The 22,812-nt window shown below is 37.2% G+C and overlaps 1 protein-coding gene across 6 annotated transcripts in view; it reads right to left on the minus strand.

The window, feature by feature from the left end:
* lrba (LPS responsive beige-like anchor protein) overlaps positions 1–22,812 on the minus strand; it is a 259,976-nt gene that overhangs the window by 158,698 nt on the left and 78,466 nt on the right. For all 6 annotated transcript variants that reach the window (XM_051892487.1, XM_051892501.1, XM_051892479.1 and 3 more), the window contains exons 26-33: positions 21,725–21,846; positions 21,229–21,336; positions 20,542–20,683; positions 20,065–20,410; positions 13,389–13,564; positions 9,094–9,172; positions 8,848–8,981; positions 8,094–8,155 (exon numbers count right to left, since the gene is read on the minus strand). In XM_051892487.1, the coding sequence (XP_051748447.1) occupies positions 8,094–8,155; positions 8,848–8,981; positions 9,094–9,172; positions 13,389–13,564; positions 20,065–20,410; positions 20,542–20,683; positions 21,229–21,336; positions 21,725–21,846 (1,169 nt within the window). The remainder of the gene's footprint in view (positions 1–8,093; positions 8,156–8,847; positions 8,982–9,093; positions 9,173–13,388; positions 13,565–20,064; positions 20,411–20,541; positions 20,684–21,228; positions 21,337–21,724; positions 21,847–22,812) is intronic.

Raw genomic sequence — 22,812 nt, forward strand, 5'->3', positions numbered from 1 at the left:
TTCAATATTCTTAATTATTTTTATTTTTTATTATTTTAATATTGCCCTTTAAGGTGGTTAATTACAAATTATTATTTCAATATTCTTGATCATCTCTTACTGTTTTTACTTTTAATTATTTTAATATTGCCCTTCAAGGTAGTTTAGTGTTGAGGGGCTAAAACTTCCACTTGAAGTCCACTTGTTGAGGTCTACTTCAATCAACTCATCGTAATATCAAAATGGCATCTGACAGCAGGTCCAGACAGCTTAATTTACTGATGTGACAAGCCGAACGCTCTACAAGTCCTGTGCATGTTCTCAGATGTTATCTCTTCTAAAGCAAACACACAATCCCAAATGGCAAAGGGCCTGTGTTTCTGTGAGGACACTCCACACAAGGGGACTTTACAAGGGGAGCAAATATTTACTCTGACTACATTTAAAGACCATAGAGGATTGTGGTTAAATACACAGATGTGATTAGAAGCTTCCTTACGATGAGCTGGGCTTGGAGGTGTCAAAAGATTTCTAAAAACTGCTCATTTATTTTATTTTATTTATTTTTTTCTCTGTTCAAGGTTTAGGAGCAGGGTGATGAGTGAAATAATCTAACTTGACAGGAATGATAATAGCATACATAAATCTTGCTGTTTTCCTTTCTGGGCTAAAGAAACAATGATTATTATATGTTCAGCACATGGTGAGAATGCACACAGTGATAATATAATTCTGAATTTGTAAATACACATATCTACGCATGTAAATAGTGACACAAAGAGAGCATGTTAGAAAAGAAATTCTGAATGAGGTATACCAGATCAACATCAACCTACTATCAGGATCTTCAACAGTTAAAGGAAAAAGCTAGCATGAAAGACCGTTAGTCCATCAGCACCATTTTAAAAAAACAATTTGCCTCAACAATATGTCTCTTTCCCAGCCAACGATATTGCAGTCAGAGAGTGAATTAAAAGTCACTCAAGTCGTAAGCTTTCCTCATGCCGTTCCCTCTCACTTCCTGTCAGGAAGAGCCCCCTCTCCGGACGCATAGCTCGCATCGGCAGGGCGCCGGCAGAATTAAGTGCCAGTTGGTGTTAGTGTGTTTTCTCTGGGCCTCGACGGAGCCCTGTGTTCAAAGAATGCTGAGAGCAATGTTATCCACCGGCACGGAGACCCTCGTGGGTCGTTGTCTGGGGTGGAGGAGGGAGGAAGATGGAGAGGGGGAAAGACAACACGTGGCCTGGGCCTGCGCTTGAACCTTACGTATATGTTATGCCTCTCAGCGGGGTCCAGGTCCGACTGTGAGATGGGGAGGGAGAAAGATTCAACCTCAGGTTCAACCACATTCCTCTTCAGTTCTGCGACGTTTATGGAACTTGCAAAGTTAAAAATGGCAGGACTAAACGAGACGAAACAGTCTGCACTGAACTTCAAGCACATACTGCCAATGTCCCTGAATAGCTTTTAATTTTAAAAGGCCAGTTTTAAGACCTAAACCGATTCTTCGAAGAAATCAATCATGGTCGGAAAGCCTGATGGTCTGAGCTGGAGGAAAAAGTTTAAAAATGTGTCCTTGAACAGTGTACAGTCATTTGCACCCTGAAGTTTGCAAATGTTTTTATTGTGGTGTTTATAATGTTTGCACATTTTAATGTGTTTCTTGGGTTCAAAAGGTATGAAATGCAGCTTTTACTCAAATTCAGCTGTGTTTTTCTCTCATATTTTCAATGAAAATATGGTAATACTGCTTTATTGGGTATCATTTGTGAAAAGGAGCAGACAAATGTCACTTAGTGGTGCACCGGTCAGGAAATTTAAGGCCGACACCGACGACCGATATTTTAACACTAATACAAAGATTTATAAGATTGCTCTTATTCAAAAATGAGAGAAATACATCCATTACAAGTTCCAAAACTGCTCCAGTGAGAAATCATTAGTATATCTACGATTTGTTTTCAGTCTTGGCATGTTTGTTTGTTTGTTTGTAACGTATTTAGTAAGAGACAGCATAAAGAGGCAGTGCAGGTATTGAAGGTCTATTATTGCTCTATATCAGGGGTCCTCAACTCTGGACCTCAAGATCCACTTTCCTGCAGAGTTTAGCTCCAACCCTAATCAAACACACCTGAACAAGCTAATCACGGTCTTCAGGATTACTACAAACAGAGATTGTATATTATAGGGAGATCAGAGCGTCTGTATCTCTTACCACTGGAGAAAGCATAACGGCGAACTTAATCACGTGCGGCACCTCTCAGCCTATTGTGTAATGGCAGTGACATCAGTGCCCGCTGTTCAAAACTCCTTCCCTGCGTACTGCCAGAGCCGGAGCGTTACCATTAGCCGTTACGCTTTTTTGGCTAAACGTTGCAGGCTTGCCTTCCAGCGGCTTTGCTACAAAGTTGCAGGTAGGTGTGTTTAATCCAGGTTGGAGCTAATCTTTGCAGGAAAGTGGATCTCAAGGTCCAGAGTTAAGGACCCCTGCTCTATATAAACATTTGTATATAAACATACATCCCGATTAACATGCATATCTGTAGTGATGGGCTGCGAGAAAGAAAGTGTGTTGACTGACTTTACATCAAGTATAGTCTAATGTAAATATTCAGTAGCCGGGTTTTCATTACAGATTTGCGCAAAAATTTTGCGATATTTTCTAAATGTCGATAAAAACTATTGCGAAATGACAACGTTTCCATTAACTGATGTTATGCGACTAAAGCGTATTTTTTTTCTTCTCGCGATAAGTAATTCCAAAAATCATGGCTATGGATGCTATATTGCAGCCACTGAACTAGCCATTATTTTTAATCGAAAAAGACATAGGTGTGTTATCCAAGCATTAATGGCAAGGAAAGCCCCTTATACCTGGGAGTGGCCATGTATGAGGTGTTTCTGGATGTTTCTCCCTCCTATCTGCTTCGAGGTCTTGATAAATTGTGGCATTTATTTGTTGTTTAGAATCCAGTATTCCCGTAATTCTAAAATTTATGAGTTTAATAAAGAACTCTGTCATGTCTTCTGTCCAAATGTACCGCACTATCTATAAGGAATGAATTACTTTTATGTATGCCAGGAGACCTGTAAATGTGAAAAAAAATTAATGTTACGTTTTCATGTTTCCATTGCAGTTTTGCGAAATATTCCTTTTTCGAACTGCCTGAAAAACCACCATGCAAGCATAAAAACTTGTTTGGATTAAGGATTAAGACGCATATTTGTTTTATGATATTCGTAAAAGCCAATGGGGGAAAAAAAAAAAAATCACTGCAACAATTACATAAGAACTATAATAATAACTTTTACACAGAAACTTCTTGTGATTCATTAATGAGGCCTGGTGTCTTTTTTTCGAGTGAGCACAGTTGAGAAATGATGAAGAGATCCAGTGAAGTCACTGCTGAGGCTTTCACTGGACAGTCAACCGATCGATTCCTCTTTCTTTCGCTCTCCCTGTGAGTATTGATCCCCGAGTCAGTGTGACTCCAGGGGGTTAAACTCTTGAGCCACTGGCCACTCTCCATCCTCTTCCTAAAGGTCAGAGGTTAAGAAATGCCAAGTGCTCAGGGGGAAGTCAGTGTCTCCAGTACGTATTGACTGACAAAGGTGCCCATCTGTTTAACAGGTTAACTCTACATTAAAGACTCCCTGGTCAGGATCATCAACAATATCAGGACAGCAGATGTGAAACTCTGGTGATCAAAGTATGGAGAGAAACAAATGAGTTATTTTATCAGCTTTCGAACTAAATGCATGACAAAAAAAAGACTAAAATAAGAACACAGGAAATAGAGAATACCAATGCAGGCCCAGCCTTTCGCAAACATGCACATGAAGATACTGTTTCTTGCTCTTGTACCTTAGCCTTTCCAACGTGTGAGGCTTTCAGAAGATGAATGTCTTAAAGAATAGATGACCTGACACAAGGTCTGAGCGTTAATGGGTGATATAGGGAAACACGACTGCCCGACTCCCATATATATCCGACAGACACACAGCTACCATGAGGCCACTGTCAAGCAGATAGATGAGATGATTTCCAAACCAACCCCGATCTGAGAGCAGTATGCAATTGCTTTTCTGATGCTTATATAAAATAACATTTAACAAAAGATTCTTTTTTTTTCAAAAGAGTATATTTTTAGCTGGACAAGCTTATTTACAATCAAATCCACAAGCTTCTACTCCTCGTCAGAGTATCTCAATGCAGGCAGCATTATTTATTGAAAAGCTGAAACCTTTTTAAGTGATATTCTCCAGTACAACAGCAGGTGGTATATCTTCTTCAGTGAGGCGGTGTGTGTGTGTGTGTATGTGTGATGGTTGTCAAAGAGAATTAGGTCGGGTGAAACACAAGGCTTTTTACGTGGATGCCTTGAATGGCAAGATGAGGACACTCAAAGATGATCTTCATGTAATATGCAGGGCCTAATCTGAAGCCCTATCACTCGCAATTTCCTGAACGGAGTGGATGCTTTGATAGCTGTTGTTTTACGCTCATCCTTTCTCTCTCATCCCACCCACATTCATTCTTCTGTAGCCTTCTGCTCTCTTCTCTCTGCTCTGCTTGAAAGTATTAAAGGAATGCTCTGGGTTCAATGCAAGTTGAGCTTAATCATCAGCATTTGTAGCATAATTTTACCACACAAATTAATTAGTATTAATAATGAAATATACATGGTAAACGTCAATTTGTAAAGGGTTTAAAGACTGAAATGTGAAGCAGTTTTTGCACAATAATTCAATCATAAAAAAGTATAAAACTATATAGTATAATACTAAATAGTATTATATATATATTATTGTATACACATATTTTATTATAAGCATTACCAGAACAATAATACAGAAATAATGAGGATGTCAACACTTATTCATTACAGCGACTGTGGCTTTGGTTTGCAGTATTAGATACTTTTACACGCATATTTTAAAAGAACAAAGGGCTGAAAGAATTGAAAAAAAATTACAATTAAAAATTAATTAAAAGTCGCATGTCTAATACAGCTTTGTATAACAACTATCAATAAAACACAAGTGAAAAGCAATAAAACACAATAGGCTTATAGAAGATGATGAAAATTGATCCTGTGTTGAGAATAAAGGCATTCATTTCAGAGAGATGCAATAAAATTGCAGTTAAGAATCGCTGTCTAACAGAAGAGCAACCCTCCTGATCCTGAGTGATTAAAAACTAGTCTGTGACCCCAACCTTTGACCTCTAGCCCCAAACCCACTCCATCTTGTACCATAGATATTAATTAGAAAATTTGTGCAGACGGTACCGTATCCGGCTGGATTCTATTTTGGGATAAGAAGGAAATGTAAGCAAAAGAAAACGAATCCATCAGCATCCTCCCTTTCTCATTGCCTATTCAGTCAACAAAAGGACTGCTTCACTTCCTGTCTACAACAACAGCACTTCCTGTGCAGGGATGTCATGTCCTGATTAACCACAAGATCAATCAGAGACCCTGAAATTCTTCCTGACTCTTCTTCCAAATAAGAGAAATCTTCATAAAACAAAAAAAAAATCATAAAACAAAATTATCCCTCTACAAAAGACTGGGGTAAACAGGGCTCTAGACCTCATTTGAGCTTTGCCGCCTTTTTCCACCATTTCTCCCCCACAATAAAATTACATTTGCATCAGCTTTGAGAGAATTTAGTTCAGATGATTTATTGAAGTAATCAGGAGCAACGCAGCCCTTTCATTGCAGCACAGGGCCTGCGACGCGCCGCCACTGGAACGGGTTTTGGGCCGGAGGCTTTTTTTCAGTAGAGGCAGGCAGAACCCAAATTCTCCCCTTTGATTAGATTAGCATTACACAACAGCGTGACAGATATGACAAATAGGTGCATTAGAGCATGTCATTTATTCCCTCTTTTCTAGATGCTTGGGTTCACGGAGGGACCCCCACCTCACGCCTCACTTCGGCAAATATATGCGGCCCCTGACGCCCCGCCTGATGCCTGATCTCTCTGGATTACCTTCAGAGAGGGTTATAGGAGGACGAGAAGTGCTTTATTTCTGAAAATAAAAGCAATTAAAAAAATACAAGGAGTGTGTGTATGTGTGCTACTCATTTGTATGTCAACACCACGATTCATTCTCACCTTTATCCATGGATTGCTAATACTGAATAATTCAATACTCTCTTTACTAGAGATCGACAGATATATCGATTTACCAATATTTTCCCTGATATTTAAGCATTTTACCATAATCGGATATCGGTATGTAACTTTGCATGAATTAAATAATACAGCCATGAATGAGCACATGTTGGAAATAAAAGCGCTGAATTGAATTCTCTCTCTGTTGTCTATGCTCATCATTAGTCTCGTGAAGTCGTCTGCCTTTTGCTGTTCACTCAGCAGGTTGATGCTCAGGAAATGCTCCTCCAGCACGGCCACCACAACTTTTAACAAGATTCACTTGTTTAAAACACTGTAATTATATAAACATTTACTATATAACCATTAATTCGCTAATAAACATCCAAGTAAACGCAACTCTCTGGAAATTAATTATTTATTATCTCCGCAAGCGATCGCAGTTTAAGTATAGTTCTGTGTAAATGCATAGATAAACAGCGCTTTGTCAGCAGATATTTCATAATCTAGAACGACAAAAACATTATTAATAATTCTGATATAACATACCAGTTGAGAAATGCAATAAAATACGATGTTTTGTTTGTTATATTCCAATATTCCAGAGAATATTATTCAGTTATTTAACATTATCCAGCGAATTATTCTTCACTCTTTAGCCTATTAAACAGCTTATAAATCGACTAAAACTGTAGTTTAAAATGAAGTATTACTTTTCTGCAAAGTTGATATGACTCCTGTCTTTAATTTATTTTCTCCATTTGAAAACATTAGACATTCTACATTTATTTTGCTTATTGTTAACATTAGTGTCGCTGCTGTTGCTTTTTATAAATAAAATTATTTTTGTAATATGAAGATTAAAATTAACATGAAAGACTACTAATTTTCAACAAAAACAGTTTAGTAACAGTGCACTTTTTTTTATTGTTTTGCACATTCAGACCCCTCTATTTATTGGTGTATAAATAAGATTTGTTTTGTTTTGTATGCAAGGAGGGAGTGATTGTTATAAATAAAATGGTTTATTCAGTGGTGTTGTAATTGTGTCAAAAACAGAAGTATAACAGTAAATAAATATCGGTTCTGCATATCGGTTATCGGGCACATAAACACAAATTATCGGTACCGGTTCTAAAAAATCAATATCGGTCGATCACTACTCTTTACTCAAGCAAAATGATAGTCACTGAAAATCTGTATTAGCCCTGACTCAATGCGAGTGTGTGTGTGAGGCGACAGAATATCACACACTTCAGTGACTCTCCTCCTCTAAAGGCACCCTATGGCTACCTCCATTACCCCCAATCACAAACACTCAATCGGGTGCATATTATGCACACATGCTCACTCTCTCACCGCACACACACAATTCTACCATCACACCACTGATTTCCTCTAATTAAAACTGACACACACAAACACACACACCTACAATTAAAATCAGAACCTACCATAAACCTCTAATGTTTTATATAAAGTTTATTATAATGACCGCCAGCTAACTTTTGCACAAACTTCCAATCTAATATATAATTTTCCAAGTACAGGTCTCGTTGAATATCTCCAAATTGGAAGATTTAGATTATTTTGGGAACAATTTATTTTCCAAACTATAGCAAAGAACGTACACAAACACAAACAGAGCTCTGCTATCAATACTACCTGCCTTAGATACTCTCTGCAAAACCCAGTGGAGATGCTGATCGATCACAAAACGCTATCAATGTTGCATTATCCTCTGTGACTGGCTATATGACCAAGAACGTTACACTGGGTCAAGACCCCTGACCTTTGAACTCACATCAACAGCATTAAGAAGGGCACTGTGGCCATTTTTCTGGACTTTTGTCTATACTCAATTCTTAGTAAGACAGAATTCAGGCTGGCAGTGTGAAGATAACACCTGCAATGATGGATTTATTAACAGTAAAGAGAAAAACAGAGGGGAAGGTGGAAAAACCTTGAGGAGAGATGGAGAAATGACTTACCTGAGAACACAGCAGCATGACCAGTTCAACCACAGAACTGCTGGACTTCATACACACAAGACCTGCAAACAAAAACAAAAAAAAGTGACTATTTTGCTGACACATGAACATTTGTGAGTGGCCTAATTCTGCACCATCTTGCGGGGTCAAAGAGTATTGATGACATTAATGAACCTACATGATGCTACTGTAAACTAATACATGTTTGAGCTTGTATTACATGAGACTAAATATGGTGAGCATATGTTCTATTGATCTGAAATACAGCTTTAAAGAACTACATGAGAGAGAGAGAGAGAGAGAGAGAGAGAGAGAGAGAGAGATTTAACATGAAAGCTAAAGGTGAGAACAAACAAGAAGCTGGAAGAAGAGGAAGGAAGGAAGCATTTTTGTTTTAAGTGGCTCTCTAAAGTCGCCCTGCAGCTATCAATCGACGCTTCATTTCTGTGGGTGGCAGTGGACAGCCCAAACACTCGTATGAGTGTGCTGACCTCTGACCCCGTGCTCTATAAAAGAACAATGCTATTATAATCAGTGAGTTAAAAGATACTTTCAGCCACATTTACAGCTTAAATCTGATTAGAAGTGAGAGGGGGGTGTGGGTGCTTTTGTAACATATAGGGAGTGATGAGATCTCCCTGTGTTTGTATGAGGTGATGTGAACCTCACTTCAAACCATAACAGTGTATTAATAAGATGCATTTGTGTGAAATATTCTGCAAATGTCAGTAATAAGAGCAGAAGAGTAGCTCACTGGTGCCCTCGATGAGTAGCTCCTGTCCGTGACTGCCCAGCAGTGTGCGAGAGAGGAATGGTGCGAAATCCACAAAAATCTCTCTGAGTAACGGAGCTGCCTTCTCCAGAGCATGTTCCAATCTCTCTGAGATACTGAAAACACACACAAACACACTTTAAAATAGTGAATAGACTGTGAAATAGCAAAGAAATATCAAATATGTATTTCTGGAGAAAAACATTAAAAAACAAAAAAAACAAAGACCTCATGCTGGGGGCGGAGCTCTGGGTCATTGGGGATATGGCAGGGACAGATGGCAGGTTGGAGCTGGTGGAGGTTCCTCCTGCAGAGAATACACAGGCAAGCTACTCATTACCCAAATACAGGGATCCACTAAACAATACAGAGATCCATTAAGCTAGAACAAGCACATTTTTCATAAATGAATCTTCACTAAATCTACAGATTAGAGCTGGCTGATATGGCAGACAGATAATCGTTTTGACATTATTATTATTATTATCATCATCATCATGCCAAAAAGCCTAAACAAAAGAATTATGTAAAATCTGTATTGCATATTGGTTTTTGGACATTTTAAAGAAACAAAAATAATATTAATTTTGCTATCAGCCATAAAAAAATTAGTCTGTTAGTATTTGTTTTCCCTTTTAGTTTATTCAAACAGATACTGTAGCCAATTGCAGTAGAAATACAGTAAAATCTAGCTCAAAATAATCAATGGAATCAATTTTTTTAAATGGGCACAAAAATTTATTTAATGATTAAATATAATTAACACTTTTATTCAACAAGAATGTATTACATTAATCAAAAGTAACATTTACAATGCTACAAAAGATTTCTATTTCAAATAAATGCTTTTCTTTTGAAATTTCTACTCAAAGAATCTGGAAAAAATGTATCAAGGTTTCCACAAAAATATTAAGCAGCAAAAACAACATTGATAATAATTAGAAATGATTCTTATGCACCAAATCCGCATTAGAATGATTTCTGAAGGATCATGTGACACTGAAGACTGAAGTAATGGCTGCTGAAAATTAAGCTTTCCCATAACAAGAATAAATTACATATTAAAATATATTAAAATAGAAACCAGTTATTTTAAATTCTAATAATACTTCTCAGTATTACTGTTTTACTGTTTCATCAGATAAACAGCCTTGGCAAATCTAAGAGACTTCTTTTAAAAACAATAAAAAAAATCTTACCAACCCCAAACTTTTGAAGGGTAGTATATTTGTACTAGAAAAAATTAACAACCAATTCTGAGCAATAATGCAAATGAGATCAGAGTTCAAATGAAATCAATCAGAGTTGAATCAAGAATTTACCACCTGAAACAGACTATTTGAAGTGATGACCATAGAAATAAACTCAACAAATACCTAACACCATTTAGGCTACTGAAGTTTAACCAGAGACTCTACTAACACATCTCTGTAGGTATTTGCCTCACTCGCTAGGAACGTGGATCGTGAAATCTGTAATGACACTTAAAGAGTTAGTTCACCCAAAAATGAAAATTCTGTAATTAATTACTCACCCCCATTGTTGTTCCAAACCCATAAGACCTTTTATCATTTTCGGAACACAAATTAAGATATCCGAGAGCTCTCTGACTCCTCCATAGACAGCAAATTAATTACCACTTTCAAGGTCCAGAAAGCTACTAAAGACATCGTTAAAATAGTCCATGTGACTGCAGTGGTTCAACCATAATTTTATAAAGCGATGAGAACACTTTCTGTGTGCAAAAACAAAACAAAAATAACAACTTCATTCAACAATCTCTTCTCTTCCATGTACTTCTCTTCACGTGGACCATTTTAATAATGTCTTTAGTACATTTCTGGGCCTTGAAAGTAGTAATTAAATTGCCATCTATAGAGGAGTCCGAGAACTCTCGGATTTTATCAAAGATGTTTTAATTTGTGTTCCAAAGATGAACTAAGGTCTTACAGATTTGGAACGACATGAGGGTGAGTAATTAATGACAGAATTTTCATTTTTGTTGACTCATATTTTCTATAGCAAGCAAAATAATTGTGAATGTAATGACAATGTCCATATAGTTCAGCCGAACTAACAAACTAGTAAAATAACTCTTTCCTGCCGCTATCTACAAACACTTTCATTTAAAGGAAAAGAGTGAAAATGTGCATCGAAGCCCTGAAACCATGTGAAAGGAGCTTTAGCTGAATGATAGCTCTGCTCTCGTTAGCATTCATGTAAAATAAGCATTAGAACAGCTCTTACACTCCCCCTGATAAAACAGCCCATAAATTCATTAGCCCTGTGTGTGGCTGTGATTAGTGTACGAATAATTATACGTCAATAAATTTCATCTTGCCCTGTAAGTGTCACATTTTGGGCTAGTAAAGGTCTTGGCACGATCACGCTCTCTCTCACAGGATATCACACCACAATAAATCTGCATGCACTAATATCTCTACACACACGTGGAGTCTCAGGGCAGGGATAACTCTAGCAGGATGACAGGCAGCAGTGTGGAATGTTCCTGGCTGTGGGGACAGCGGCTCTTTAAGCACCAACATGTGCTTCTGAGGAGATGAAGTAGCCACTTCAAACAGCCCGGAGAAAATTAGCTTATCACAATTCAGCTGGGACCTGCCCCTTTCCTAGCACACACATACACAAGAGAACTATAAAGACACAGACAAGCTTACAACTACAAGCATGAGATATAGACCCATGAGTACACTAGTTCAAAGACAAGAAAAGCAAAAGGGAGCTAAAAACACTCCCTTCATGCAAAAAGGATCATGGGTGCATGCAGATGTTGATTTCACTATATTAGAAAAGACATCTCATGGATGCAATGGTTTTTAGACAGAGGTGATGATGTTGGCTTCAAATCCAACCTCTAATCATCACACAAACTTGTCGATATGATTAGATCTACTGAAAAACATGATTTGGATGATGTATGAGGATGTTAACTTGTGAAGGCCACTTCAGATGCACTTAAACTGGTTTCACTATATCTGTGAGGGCTGCTTTTTTTTTAATCATTCAATGCATTAACTAACATTAACAATGAGCAATACATTTGTTACCATATTTATTAATCTTTGTTAACATTAGTTAATAAAAACACAACTGTTCATTGTTAGTCTATGTTAGCTTGGGTCCATGAAATAAAATAACCAGATACAACTTTTGATTTTAAAGGGTTAGTTCACCCCAAAACGAAAATTCTGTCATTAATTACTCACCCTCATGTCATTACAAACCTGTAAGACATCTCAAACCCATTCATCTTCAGAACACAAATGAAGATCTTTTTGATGAAATCTGAGACATGTCTGTCCTTCCATAGACTGCCTTTGCAACTTGATCTTTGACGCTTCAAAAAGTTCAAAAAGAGATCGGAAAACTAATCCATATGAATCGAGCGGTTTAGTTTCTGAAAAGACTCGATCACTTTTTATGATAAACAAATTTAATTTAGGCTTTTACTCGCATATAAACCTTGATAAGCGAACGTAAATGCGTAACCAATAAGATTCATTCTCAAGTGTTACGCAGCACGTTTAAGCTTCCGGAAGAGGTTTGTTCTTGTGCGTCATTCAAGTTTGGTTGAGCATCTGTTTATGTTCACTGATCAAGGTTTATATGCGAGTAAAAGTCTTAATTAAATCTGTTCATCACAAAAGCATTCAAGTCTCTTCAGATAATTTGGACTAAACCACTCGATTTATATGGATTCGTTTTCCAGTCTCTTTATGAACTTTTTGAAGAGTCAAAGATCAAGTTGCAAAGGCAGTCTATGGAGGGACAGACATGTCTCAGATTTCATCAAAAAGATCTTCATTTGTGTTCTGAAGAGGAACAAAAGTCTTATAGGTTTGGAACGACATGAGGGTGAATAATTAATGAAATCATTTTCATTTTGGAGTGAACTAAATCTTTAACAATGTATTAAAAAATGTTGAAAGCATTTTTTTAGAAGCATTTTTCATTGTTACTTCATGTTGAGTATTGTTAAAGTAAACCTTATTTTAAAAAGTGTTAGCAATTACATTTTAAAAGACATTAAAATAGAAAACAGTTATTTTAAATTGTAATAATATTTCACAATATTACCGTTTTTCTGTATTTTGATCAAATAAATGCAGCCTTGGTGAGCATAACAGATGTCTTTCAAAAATTCTAAATGGTAGTGTATATTTATATTTTATTTATAGAGAATTTTTTCTATTTTGCTCTAGACACTTTCCAGATACCAAAACCATCCAAAAACAAAAGAAAAGAAAAGAAAACTAAAGAGAAAATCTGGTCCTGGAACATTTTTAAATCATTAAAACTACTAAATTAGTAGTTGGGTTATAATCTCTGTTCTGATTACGTGTAATATATAGTGATTGTAAAGGACGGAAAACAGAATTTAAGGTTCTGATTAATAATATCCTAATCTGGGATATAGATATAAATTTCTATAACTGAAGAAACAGCTCTGCACTTTGGTAATGTATACAATATAGACATGATCTTTAGGCGTCCTCACTCACCTGGGGCGGACTCTGTGCTCTGAACAGTATCTCCTGCAGACACCACTGACACGCTGTCAACTGGAGTTCCACCTGAGGATGCAGCAGTGGCTGATGGGACGGATGCAGCTGCGGAGACTGTGCTCATTCCTGGTGAGGGAGCCCCGCCCGCTTTCTTGGGTGCCACAACAACACTCCTGTGAAAGAAAACAAAAGATTGTTATTTGAAATAAATGCTGTTCTTTTGAACTTTCTATTCATCAAATAATCCTTTACTGACAATAAAATATAATAAAAAAAATGCCACCTTGGTGAGGATTAAAGACTACTTTTGAACAGTAATGTATATTGTTATTATTATAAAAGAAAATATCATTCTTATTTTTTCTCTTTTTTGTGGGTCAAATGGTGTAGCTTAAAATAATTTGATGCTTGCCTTAGATTTTGTCTTTTTTTAATGTCTTACAAACAGCAGTGGAAAATAGACTCTGATGCTCTGATAAATACACACAGCCAGAGAATCAAGTACTCCGTCAAAAAACCATTAGCTCTTGTTCCATCGTCGGCCCTGTAACGATGAGACTGATGATGTCGGCTAAATATGCTGCACATAATGCGATTTAGCATAAAAAGCCGCCCAGCTCACACAACACAAGAAGCCCATTTACCGTGTTAGTGTAATTAGAGCCCTGTTTCCCTGACACAGAATATTCCATAATGGCAGCATCTATCTTCCGACCAATCAATGGCCTCCCAGCTCCTGTCACTCAGAGCTCTAAACTTTGTGATTGATTAAAGCTGGCAGTGTGTTATGGTCTAGTAGCTACTGTTTGTCGCAGTACAGTGTCATGTCTTGTGATGATCCGATAAACTAGTTGATTTGCGTTTAGGTGAAGACTGAAGGACTGAAAATGTCTTCAAAATTCAGGTTCATCCTGAAGGTTGTGGTGTGTGCAATTGTGAAAAATATTTTGCGTTCACAATTTAGACATTGAGTCGTTTTGAACTATGCATAGTATATGTGATATAATAATCGAATGAAACATAAAAGGTAATTTATTATAGTTGCTTTTCCATTCTTTCTAAAACAACAAAGGGCAGTCATGGAATTTGTTCATGGAAACCGTTCACACAGTGTGAGCAAGCATTCTGGTATCTTAGCTATGGACATTTCCATTTGGGTCCAAATTTATGCCTCTTTTCCAGGTGAAGCGATGCTAACAGATGGCTACGTCGTGCTCCTCATTCTGCTGTTTACCAACTGGCTGTTAAGGATTTTAAAATTAACAAAGTTGTTTGCTTAGATATATATGGTTGTTGCACTATTGCATACTAGATTGTCTTGTAATGTTTTAATGTACCACATACACACACATCCAAACCATGCATGTTTTAAGGACGTAATAGCAAACAAATTAGAGCAAAATTAGAGCAAAGACTGCATCAGAATTTCATAATGATGTCATGGTTCTCTGTTGCATTCTACATTGTCTAGAGGTAAAAATGGAAATGGTTCATATCAGCTGAAAGCTCTGACAGAGCTCTGGCCTTTCACAGCGGCTAGTGTTCAGTTTATCAGTGCTGACAGAAGGGGTAATACTACACAGTCACCAGCTCCTCTCCAGAATACATCCACAGAGACACTACAGACTGAGGAGGCACGCTAGCATCAGATAAGAGCCGTCTAGGACAGACTGCTTCAAACGTCCTGCTGGAAGTTGCCTAGAAGCTAAAGCACAGGAATGAGAGTGTTCTTACACCATTTCTACACATCTGCTGTCTCCTTGACTTGAAAATAGCCAGTCCAAGAAAACGATTGAGGAATTTGTAAACTGGAAGGTTCACAGTATCATGCTCATGACATCAGCATTTGCTGTACAACAGTCCACTGTTCCAAAAACTCTATTAGAGCACATTTCGGTTCTCTCTCAAGTGCATGTTTAGTGCTGACCGCTGGTGGGAACGGCTGCTGACGGAGGGGGGGGGTGAGCGGCTGCAGCATCCATCTGCTCAAAGGCGCAGGTTTTAAATTATTCAGCACACCATTAGCCACACTTAGCCCCAACTCACTACCGCTGTCAATTAATCAGAGCTGCCAGGTGTATACCACCAGACAAGAGGCCAGTTCTGACCAGCATCCATGGAGTTTGAATTCCAGACGCTGAATTATTTAGCAGTTTTAACCAACACTCTTGGAGACTACATGTAAACAGCATGTTTCCCGTAATCTGCACGAAAGTGAGATCGGGTGTGAGGAAATGTGTGTGAGAACCTGATCTTACTGGACATGAATCGACATTTTAAGCTGATGTTCAACAAGTGCTGAACAATCAGCTTCTTCACACAGAAATAAAAAAATGCTGCTTTAAATTAGCCCTGCTGGTTGTGAGCTTTATACTGTGTTGTTTTATTGTTTGTTTAAGGAAAATAAATTACCTACAAAAAATAAATAAATAATTTACTAACCATATTATTTAGACTACTTTAAGGACTTAAGACATCCAGTGTGGTGACTATCTTACATACAATGATTAGATTACCTTAAGTGTGTAAGTTTTAATTAAAAACTATTTAATCATCATTATTTTCATCTCATTTTATAGTTGACCAAATCAAATTGTTGTCAGGAACATCAGTAATTTCGTTATCTCTGTGACATCCTAACCTCATCTCCGGCCATATTTATTTGGTGACGTGTAAATCAAATTTTGTCCAGCAAGTCACTATGACACCATTCACTGGTCTCTGGATCCTATCAGCAAATATTTGCAGACTTCATGTCAAAACAAGAGTAGGTTAAGAAAGACTTATGGTGAAATCAGGATGTTGCTGATAGTAAATAAATTTAACGTCTGTTTTACCCTTGACCCCAGGCCTGTTTTATCTGGAAGACCCTGTATTTTTTCCATATATAACACTCGTAAATCCCCTGGGATTCAATAATACCACCCTGGGTGTTCCGACATACACTCTATTAAGCAAGCATACACGCATGCCGGCACGGAGTATAACTTCAGTGAAGCTCTGTGTACATAGTATGAATGGAGTTAAATGCAGCAACACTAACCACACTTCAGCAAAGGGAACAGCGGGAGAATTCATCGCTCTGGGTTTGAAATATTTGGTTGGTCTTTCATTGGTAACATATTCAAGTGTGGTGGAAGAGTGCAGTGGAAAACATCTCAAAATAGTCAAATCAACGAAATGAGACAAAAAAAAAAAAGTGAGCTGTAAAAAGAGAGAGAAGACAGAATGAATGGAGGATAGGACAAGTGAGTGTGTGTTGAAGAGGGAGAGTGTATAAGTGGACTTGGAGAACAGCAGACTCAGATCTGGAGTCATCCAGATAACTCGGCACCTCTCCGCTGGGGGGATCCTGAGAGGAGATAAGACTTTCCCTCGCACTCTGGGAAATGGGAAGTTGACATTTGGGAAGTTGACATGTCCTATGTGACATCAGACTCCATTTAAAACTATTTTAAGCAGCATTATGATAATTATTTTATAACAGATTTAATAACTTGTCTAATAATGTATTAACTACATATTATGTAGATGCATCCATATTTTAAAATTTCTTTAAAAATTAATTAAAAAAAATGTGTAATTTAAATTATTACACATCTATTAATTCAATTAAATAAAATTAATTCAAATACTTTTAAAAGGTAACTTTTCATCTCAGTACTATTCAAAGTGAATTAAAAAAAAAACACACACATACATTCAGATCAATTTAAACCTAAAATACCGATGTTGAAAAAACAGCAAAAGAATAAAAAAAGGAACTGGTGTCGAATTAGACAAATTATTAACTGAATTGGTGTTAGACCAGTTTAAAAAAAATGCGTAAAGGCTTATTCACACTATACTCAGTGCGATAAACATTTTAATTTGAATTAATGGCTGTTAATGTGTTTGTTTAGACTGACACAAACATTCACATTCTGTCATTAATACATCATTTCTTTTTACAGAGAGGTTTTCTGATTTCTTTTCCATCGCACTGTGAAAAACAGACTAACCAATAAGATTGACAGTTTTGGTCACATGCTCGGAGTCGCTGCTGTTAGATAAAACTCTGACTTGGTGGCACTGACGAAGAGAAGAGTTTGCTAAGTGAAAGTAAATAACAGGGGAGAATATTGAACCTGCATACACAGTATTTTTTTTTTTTTTTTTTTTTATTTTAGTCAACTACTTTGCTGTGTTTATACAATTTTTTTGTCCAATGTATTTAAATTGACAAAATTAAAAAAGAAAGCTATATCAACTTTTGGGGGTAAGCAAAGCTCATGCAAAAAAGAAAAAAATATAATAAATTGCGTTTTTTTTTTTTTTTTTTTTTTTTTACAGTGTACAATAAACCATAAACACCATAGCAAATACAAAAATCTGGACGGCTGTTTGAAAACATGCAAATAATGTTTGACTTTCTTCTCTGAGACATGCGAATGTTGTTGACAAACAAAGTCATATTTCTGCTTGTCTATAATCACCTATCTTCTGTCAAAGAGCAAATTTGCATTTTCATTTAGTCCGACAGCCATTTTTGTATGCATTAGTCTGAACAGACAAAAACCGCATATAAAAATCAGACTAAATCTTTGTGTCAAACATTTGTGTTGTTGTGAACAGGTCTTAAGTGAAGCTTGGATTGACTAAAGACCTTATGGAGGACCAAGTCCTTTCAAAATGTCTGTATTTTTTTTAGAGGTGGTGGCAGAAGCGAGCTGCAGTGACTGCTGGGAGCTTTGAGCTCATCCTCTGCAGGAGCCAGTATAATCCCTGTCCTGATACCAGCAGCGTTGTGATACCTGACAGAGCATTCCTCAGATAAAACACAAGGCCAGATCAGAGGGATGTCTCACAGATGCCCAGAGGAAAAAGAATGGAGAAGAGATGTGAGAGAGCAGGAGGTAAACAGAAAGAAGATGACATGACATACTGCTTTCTATTTCCAACACAAAAGCAAAATCTCCCCTTTTTTAGTTCTTTCTGTCTCTCCTTTTTTCTTTTTGTAATAAACCCTCTCTGGTTATGTCAGACTTATGCACAGACAATGCAGCAAATAAAAACCAGACATTGTAGACGTCCGCCAACACATAGCAATGGATCCTGTTTCCCAAAGCACCCCACCCTCCCCATGGAGCAGTAGTTACACTGAACTCTCTAAAAAACAGACAGTGATGCAGAGGAAGAAGAACAAAATAAATGCACAGAAAGGCACAAAACAGTTTATAATTGGTGCACATGCAATCTGACAGCCACCATTTATGTACACTAGCGTTCACAAGTTTGATGTCAGTACGATATTCTTTTTAAAGAAATTAATACTTATATTTAACAAGAATTCATTAAATTAAAATTGAAAAGTGATAGTAACAGTTATCAGCTGTTCATTAGCCTCTTTTCCACCATCGGGCCAAACGGTTCTCATTGCGTAACCATTCCATTCCGTTCCGATCCGGACCAGCCGGTTTGGATATGGTTTAATTTTCCACTGTGGGGCTGATAACGGCCGCTCTTTGGAATGTAATACAAAAGCGTCAGTCGTTGCCTTGGTAATGCAACGAGAACTGTTTGTAATAGTACCGTACCAGGCTCAAGTGGAAACACAACTGGAACCGTTCCTTACCATTCTAAGAACCGTTCGGCCCGACAGTGGAAAAACGGCTATTGATAATAATAAGAAATGTTTTTTGAGCAGCAAATCAGCATATCGGAATGATTTCTGAAGGATCTTGTGAGACTGAAGACTGGAGTAATGATGCTGAAAATTCAGCTTTGCCATTACAGGAATAAATTATATATTCAATTCTATTAACTAATTATAAAAATATTTCAAAATATATTTGTTTTACTGTATTTTTGATCAAATAATTTCCGCCTTGGTGAGAATAAGAGACTTCTTTCAAAACAAAAAAAAAAAAAAAAAAATTGTACCAACCCCAAACAGTGGTGTATACTCAGAATTCCTCTAAAAATGGACACCTTACAATTCGTTAGGCAAGAGAATTGTGAGGAATTTAATTTTTCTGGGACAGATGGCTGGGTAATTTGAGAATCGGACTACACTGCTCATGCTGTATGTTCACTGTAGATTTAGCTCAAATATTATACATAATACAACTTTCAGAACTGTTAACAGAACTGAAAGTCATATTTAAAAAAAGATAGACGGTTCTGAATAAAATTTGGTTCTCTGTTTTTAACAATAAAAATAATGCATATTTAATATTCATATTTTCAGGCTTGTTAGATATGAGACAAACTGTAGTGTTTTTTTGTTGTTGTTCTTTTTTTCCCAATAACCATTTCTGCCCTAACACACACACATATAAACCAGAAAATACAGACACAAATCCACTGGTGGAGAAATGGACAAGTGGATGTGTATGCGTCTCCTGAGGCCCGTTTTGATGGGCTCTGCTTTTGTAAGGCTGTTTGTTTGTGTGTAGAACGGCACACTTCCACAGCAGAAGTCAAACACTCTGTGTGGGTGTCCATCATAAAATGCACACAGACCGCTGCCATAGCACACTCTAAGAGAAAACATGTTTTTTTACAAGGCAGGACAAAAAAAAAAAAAAAAAAAAAAAAAAAACAGGGGTATAAGCTTTTGTGCCTCTAGCAAAGCATCTACATCAGTGTGCATGGATTGGCCAGTGAACATTCATTCTTATTGGCCACTCACCTGTCAAAGGAGTGGAACTGGACGGACTGGTCACGGGAGACATCGCCCACTGCACCCAGAAACCCAGGCGGTATAAGGCTGGGGTCCACCATGATGTCATCAGAAGGTGCACTAACGAGACTTCTCAAAATGTCCTTGACATTGACGTTTTTTCCTTTGCTGTCTCTATTAGTGACCTCAGAACCTCTCCTGACTTCAGAGGACAAAGTAGACAGGGCTTCTGATACAGCGTCCGGGCCGGTCCGTGTCTCAGCATCACTGGGGATTGCTGAAGTCTTCTCACCCTCAATGCTAGAGTCTCGACGATGAGGAGACAAACCGTTCTCGAGATCAGACTGAACACTCTCTGAAAAAAAAAGAAAAAAAAAAAAAAACATACTAGTCCTCTGCTCAAAACACAGAATGCATTTGTATCTGTTCTGAAGCTTCTCTGTGTTTAATCTTGCAGCAGTGATGTGTGTGGGTTCAGGTGTTCACCTGTGCTCCTGATAGACTGTGAGCGCTGGGCTTGTCTTTTGTCATTGTGTGGCTCCAGGATATCTCGATATTTGGATACCATGAGTACAGAGATGAAGTAGACCACTGCGAGGGCTAGAAACTGAGCCTGTTTACTGTCCTCCTAAAGCAAAGCACACAGCAAAACAATTTACAATTCATGTAGAATATTTTACAAATTAGCTAAACTATTGTATAAAAGTTTGGGATCAGTAAGATTTATTATTTAGAATTATTAGTTGTATTCAGTAGGGATGCATTAAATTGATCAAAGTGACAGTAAAGGCTTAAATAAATACTGTTGTTTTGAACTTTCTACTGATCAAAAAATTCAGTCTCCACAAAAATATTAATATCAAAAATATTGTAATAATGTTTTCAAACATTGATAATAGTAAGAAATGTGTCTTGAGCACCAAGTCAGCGTATTACAACAATTTCTGAAGGATCATGTGACACTGAAGACTAGACTAATGGCAGCTTAAAATTCAGTTTTGCCATAACATCAATAATTTACATTTTTAAAATATATTAATAGAAAACAGTTGTTTTAAATTGTAATAATATTTCAGTATCACTGTTTTATTTACTGTTTAATATATAAATGAAACTTCTGCTAAATGGAAGAGGTGCAGTAGTTGTATATGAGTAGTGAGTGAAGAAACTCACAATGTCTCTGAACACTACAGCACGAAGACGATTGATGTCCATGTCCTGCAGAAGCCGGTCTAAATCTCTGATAGGAGACATCCCTCCTGTCACAATGTCCACAGGACTCTGCAAGACACACACAAACACAGTTCACTCAGTCTCATTTAGTCTCTCAGCTCAGCACAGACAAACTTCCCACTGCTCTAATATTTGATATCAGCTGGATTTTGTAAAAACTAGGGAGTCTTTTGTTTTGCTGTTCCACATTTAGACAGCGCTGAGGCACAGAGGCATTAATGTAACAGTTTTGCAAAGATTCTAAATAATAGATGAGCTGTGAGTGTGGAGTGTAGGTTACACAACACATTCAGGAAGAAAAAGTGTTTTTTACTGGAACTGAGAGAATCAAACCTTGGGCCATTGACCAAAAGTCCTATTTAAAATTACCATCTGGACAGTAGAGAGAGAGAAAAAGAGCAAGATAGAGGTATCTTTGGCATGATGTTGAACTTGCCTGTGCTGGTATAGACTTGGCGGCTCCCAGAAGGCTTTGCTGTCCACGGCTGCTCTCTGCACCAGACTTACCCAGGGTGTGCTGCTGACATTCCAGACAGTTTCTCACAGCCATCGCACACACTGAGGGGGAGAAAGAGTGTATGAGAGAAGGACAGTCAGAGAGAGACTATGAAAGAGCGCAACTGAGAGGTAGAAATACAGGGAAAAAGACAATATCATAGAGATGAAAGGGTACCAGAATGAAAAGATATATAGACTAAAAGAAACATGACACATGAGAAGGTCATAGCATGATGATGAAAAGGGGCTTAAAATACCACCTTATGAGTGAACCAGTGAAAACTGCAGCCATAAGTATATAATATAAAATGAATATTTTGAAAAACATGTACATTTTTTAAGGAGCTATCAGTGTTTTGTTTGTTGCAACGTAGTTGCTGGGGTGTTCTGGATGGTTTCTAGGGCATTGCAGGTGGTTGAAAGGTGGTTGCTTACTGTCAGAGTCAAAAAAGCCCACCCATAAGTCTCTATGATATTTTAGAAGCTAGATATGGCTCGGGTTCCTCCTTTAAATGTGCAAGTCTAAGGGATGTTTTAACGTCCACCTGGAAGATCGTCGTAAATCTGATCGCTTAGAAAAATAATAGCACACCTCTCCTCATGCTGCATAATTTTAGGTATCATGCCTATCTGCAGCGCAAATGGTGTAGGATGAGTTAAACAACACTAGTGTTCAAAGGTTTGGGTCAGTAAGATCTTTAAGAAATTAATACTTTGATTCAGCAAGGACACATGAATTGATCAAAAGTGACAAAAAACTTTTACAATGTTATAAAAAAAAAAAATATTTTAAATAAATGCTAATCTTTCAAACTTTCTATTCGTCATGCAATCCTGAAAAATTGCATCAAAGTTTCCACAAATATATTAAGAAGCACAACTGTTTTTAACATTGATAAGAAATCAGCATATTAGAATGATTTCTGATCATGTGACACTGAAGACTGGAGTAATGGCTGCTGAAAATTCAGCTGTGCCATCAAAGCAATAAATTACATTTAAAACATATTAAAATAGAAAACAGTT

Source organism: Ctenopharyngodon idella, chromosome 1, assembly GCF_019924925.1.
Source record: "Ctenopharyngodon idella isolate HZGC_01 chromosome 1, HZGC01, whole genome shotgun sequence".
NCBI lineage: Eukaryota > Metazoa > Chordata > Actinopteri > Cypriniformes > Xenocyprididae > Ctenopharyngodon > Ctenopharyngodon idella.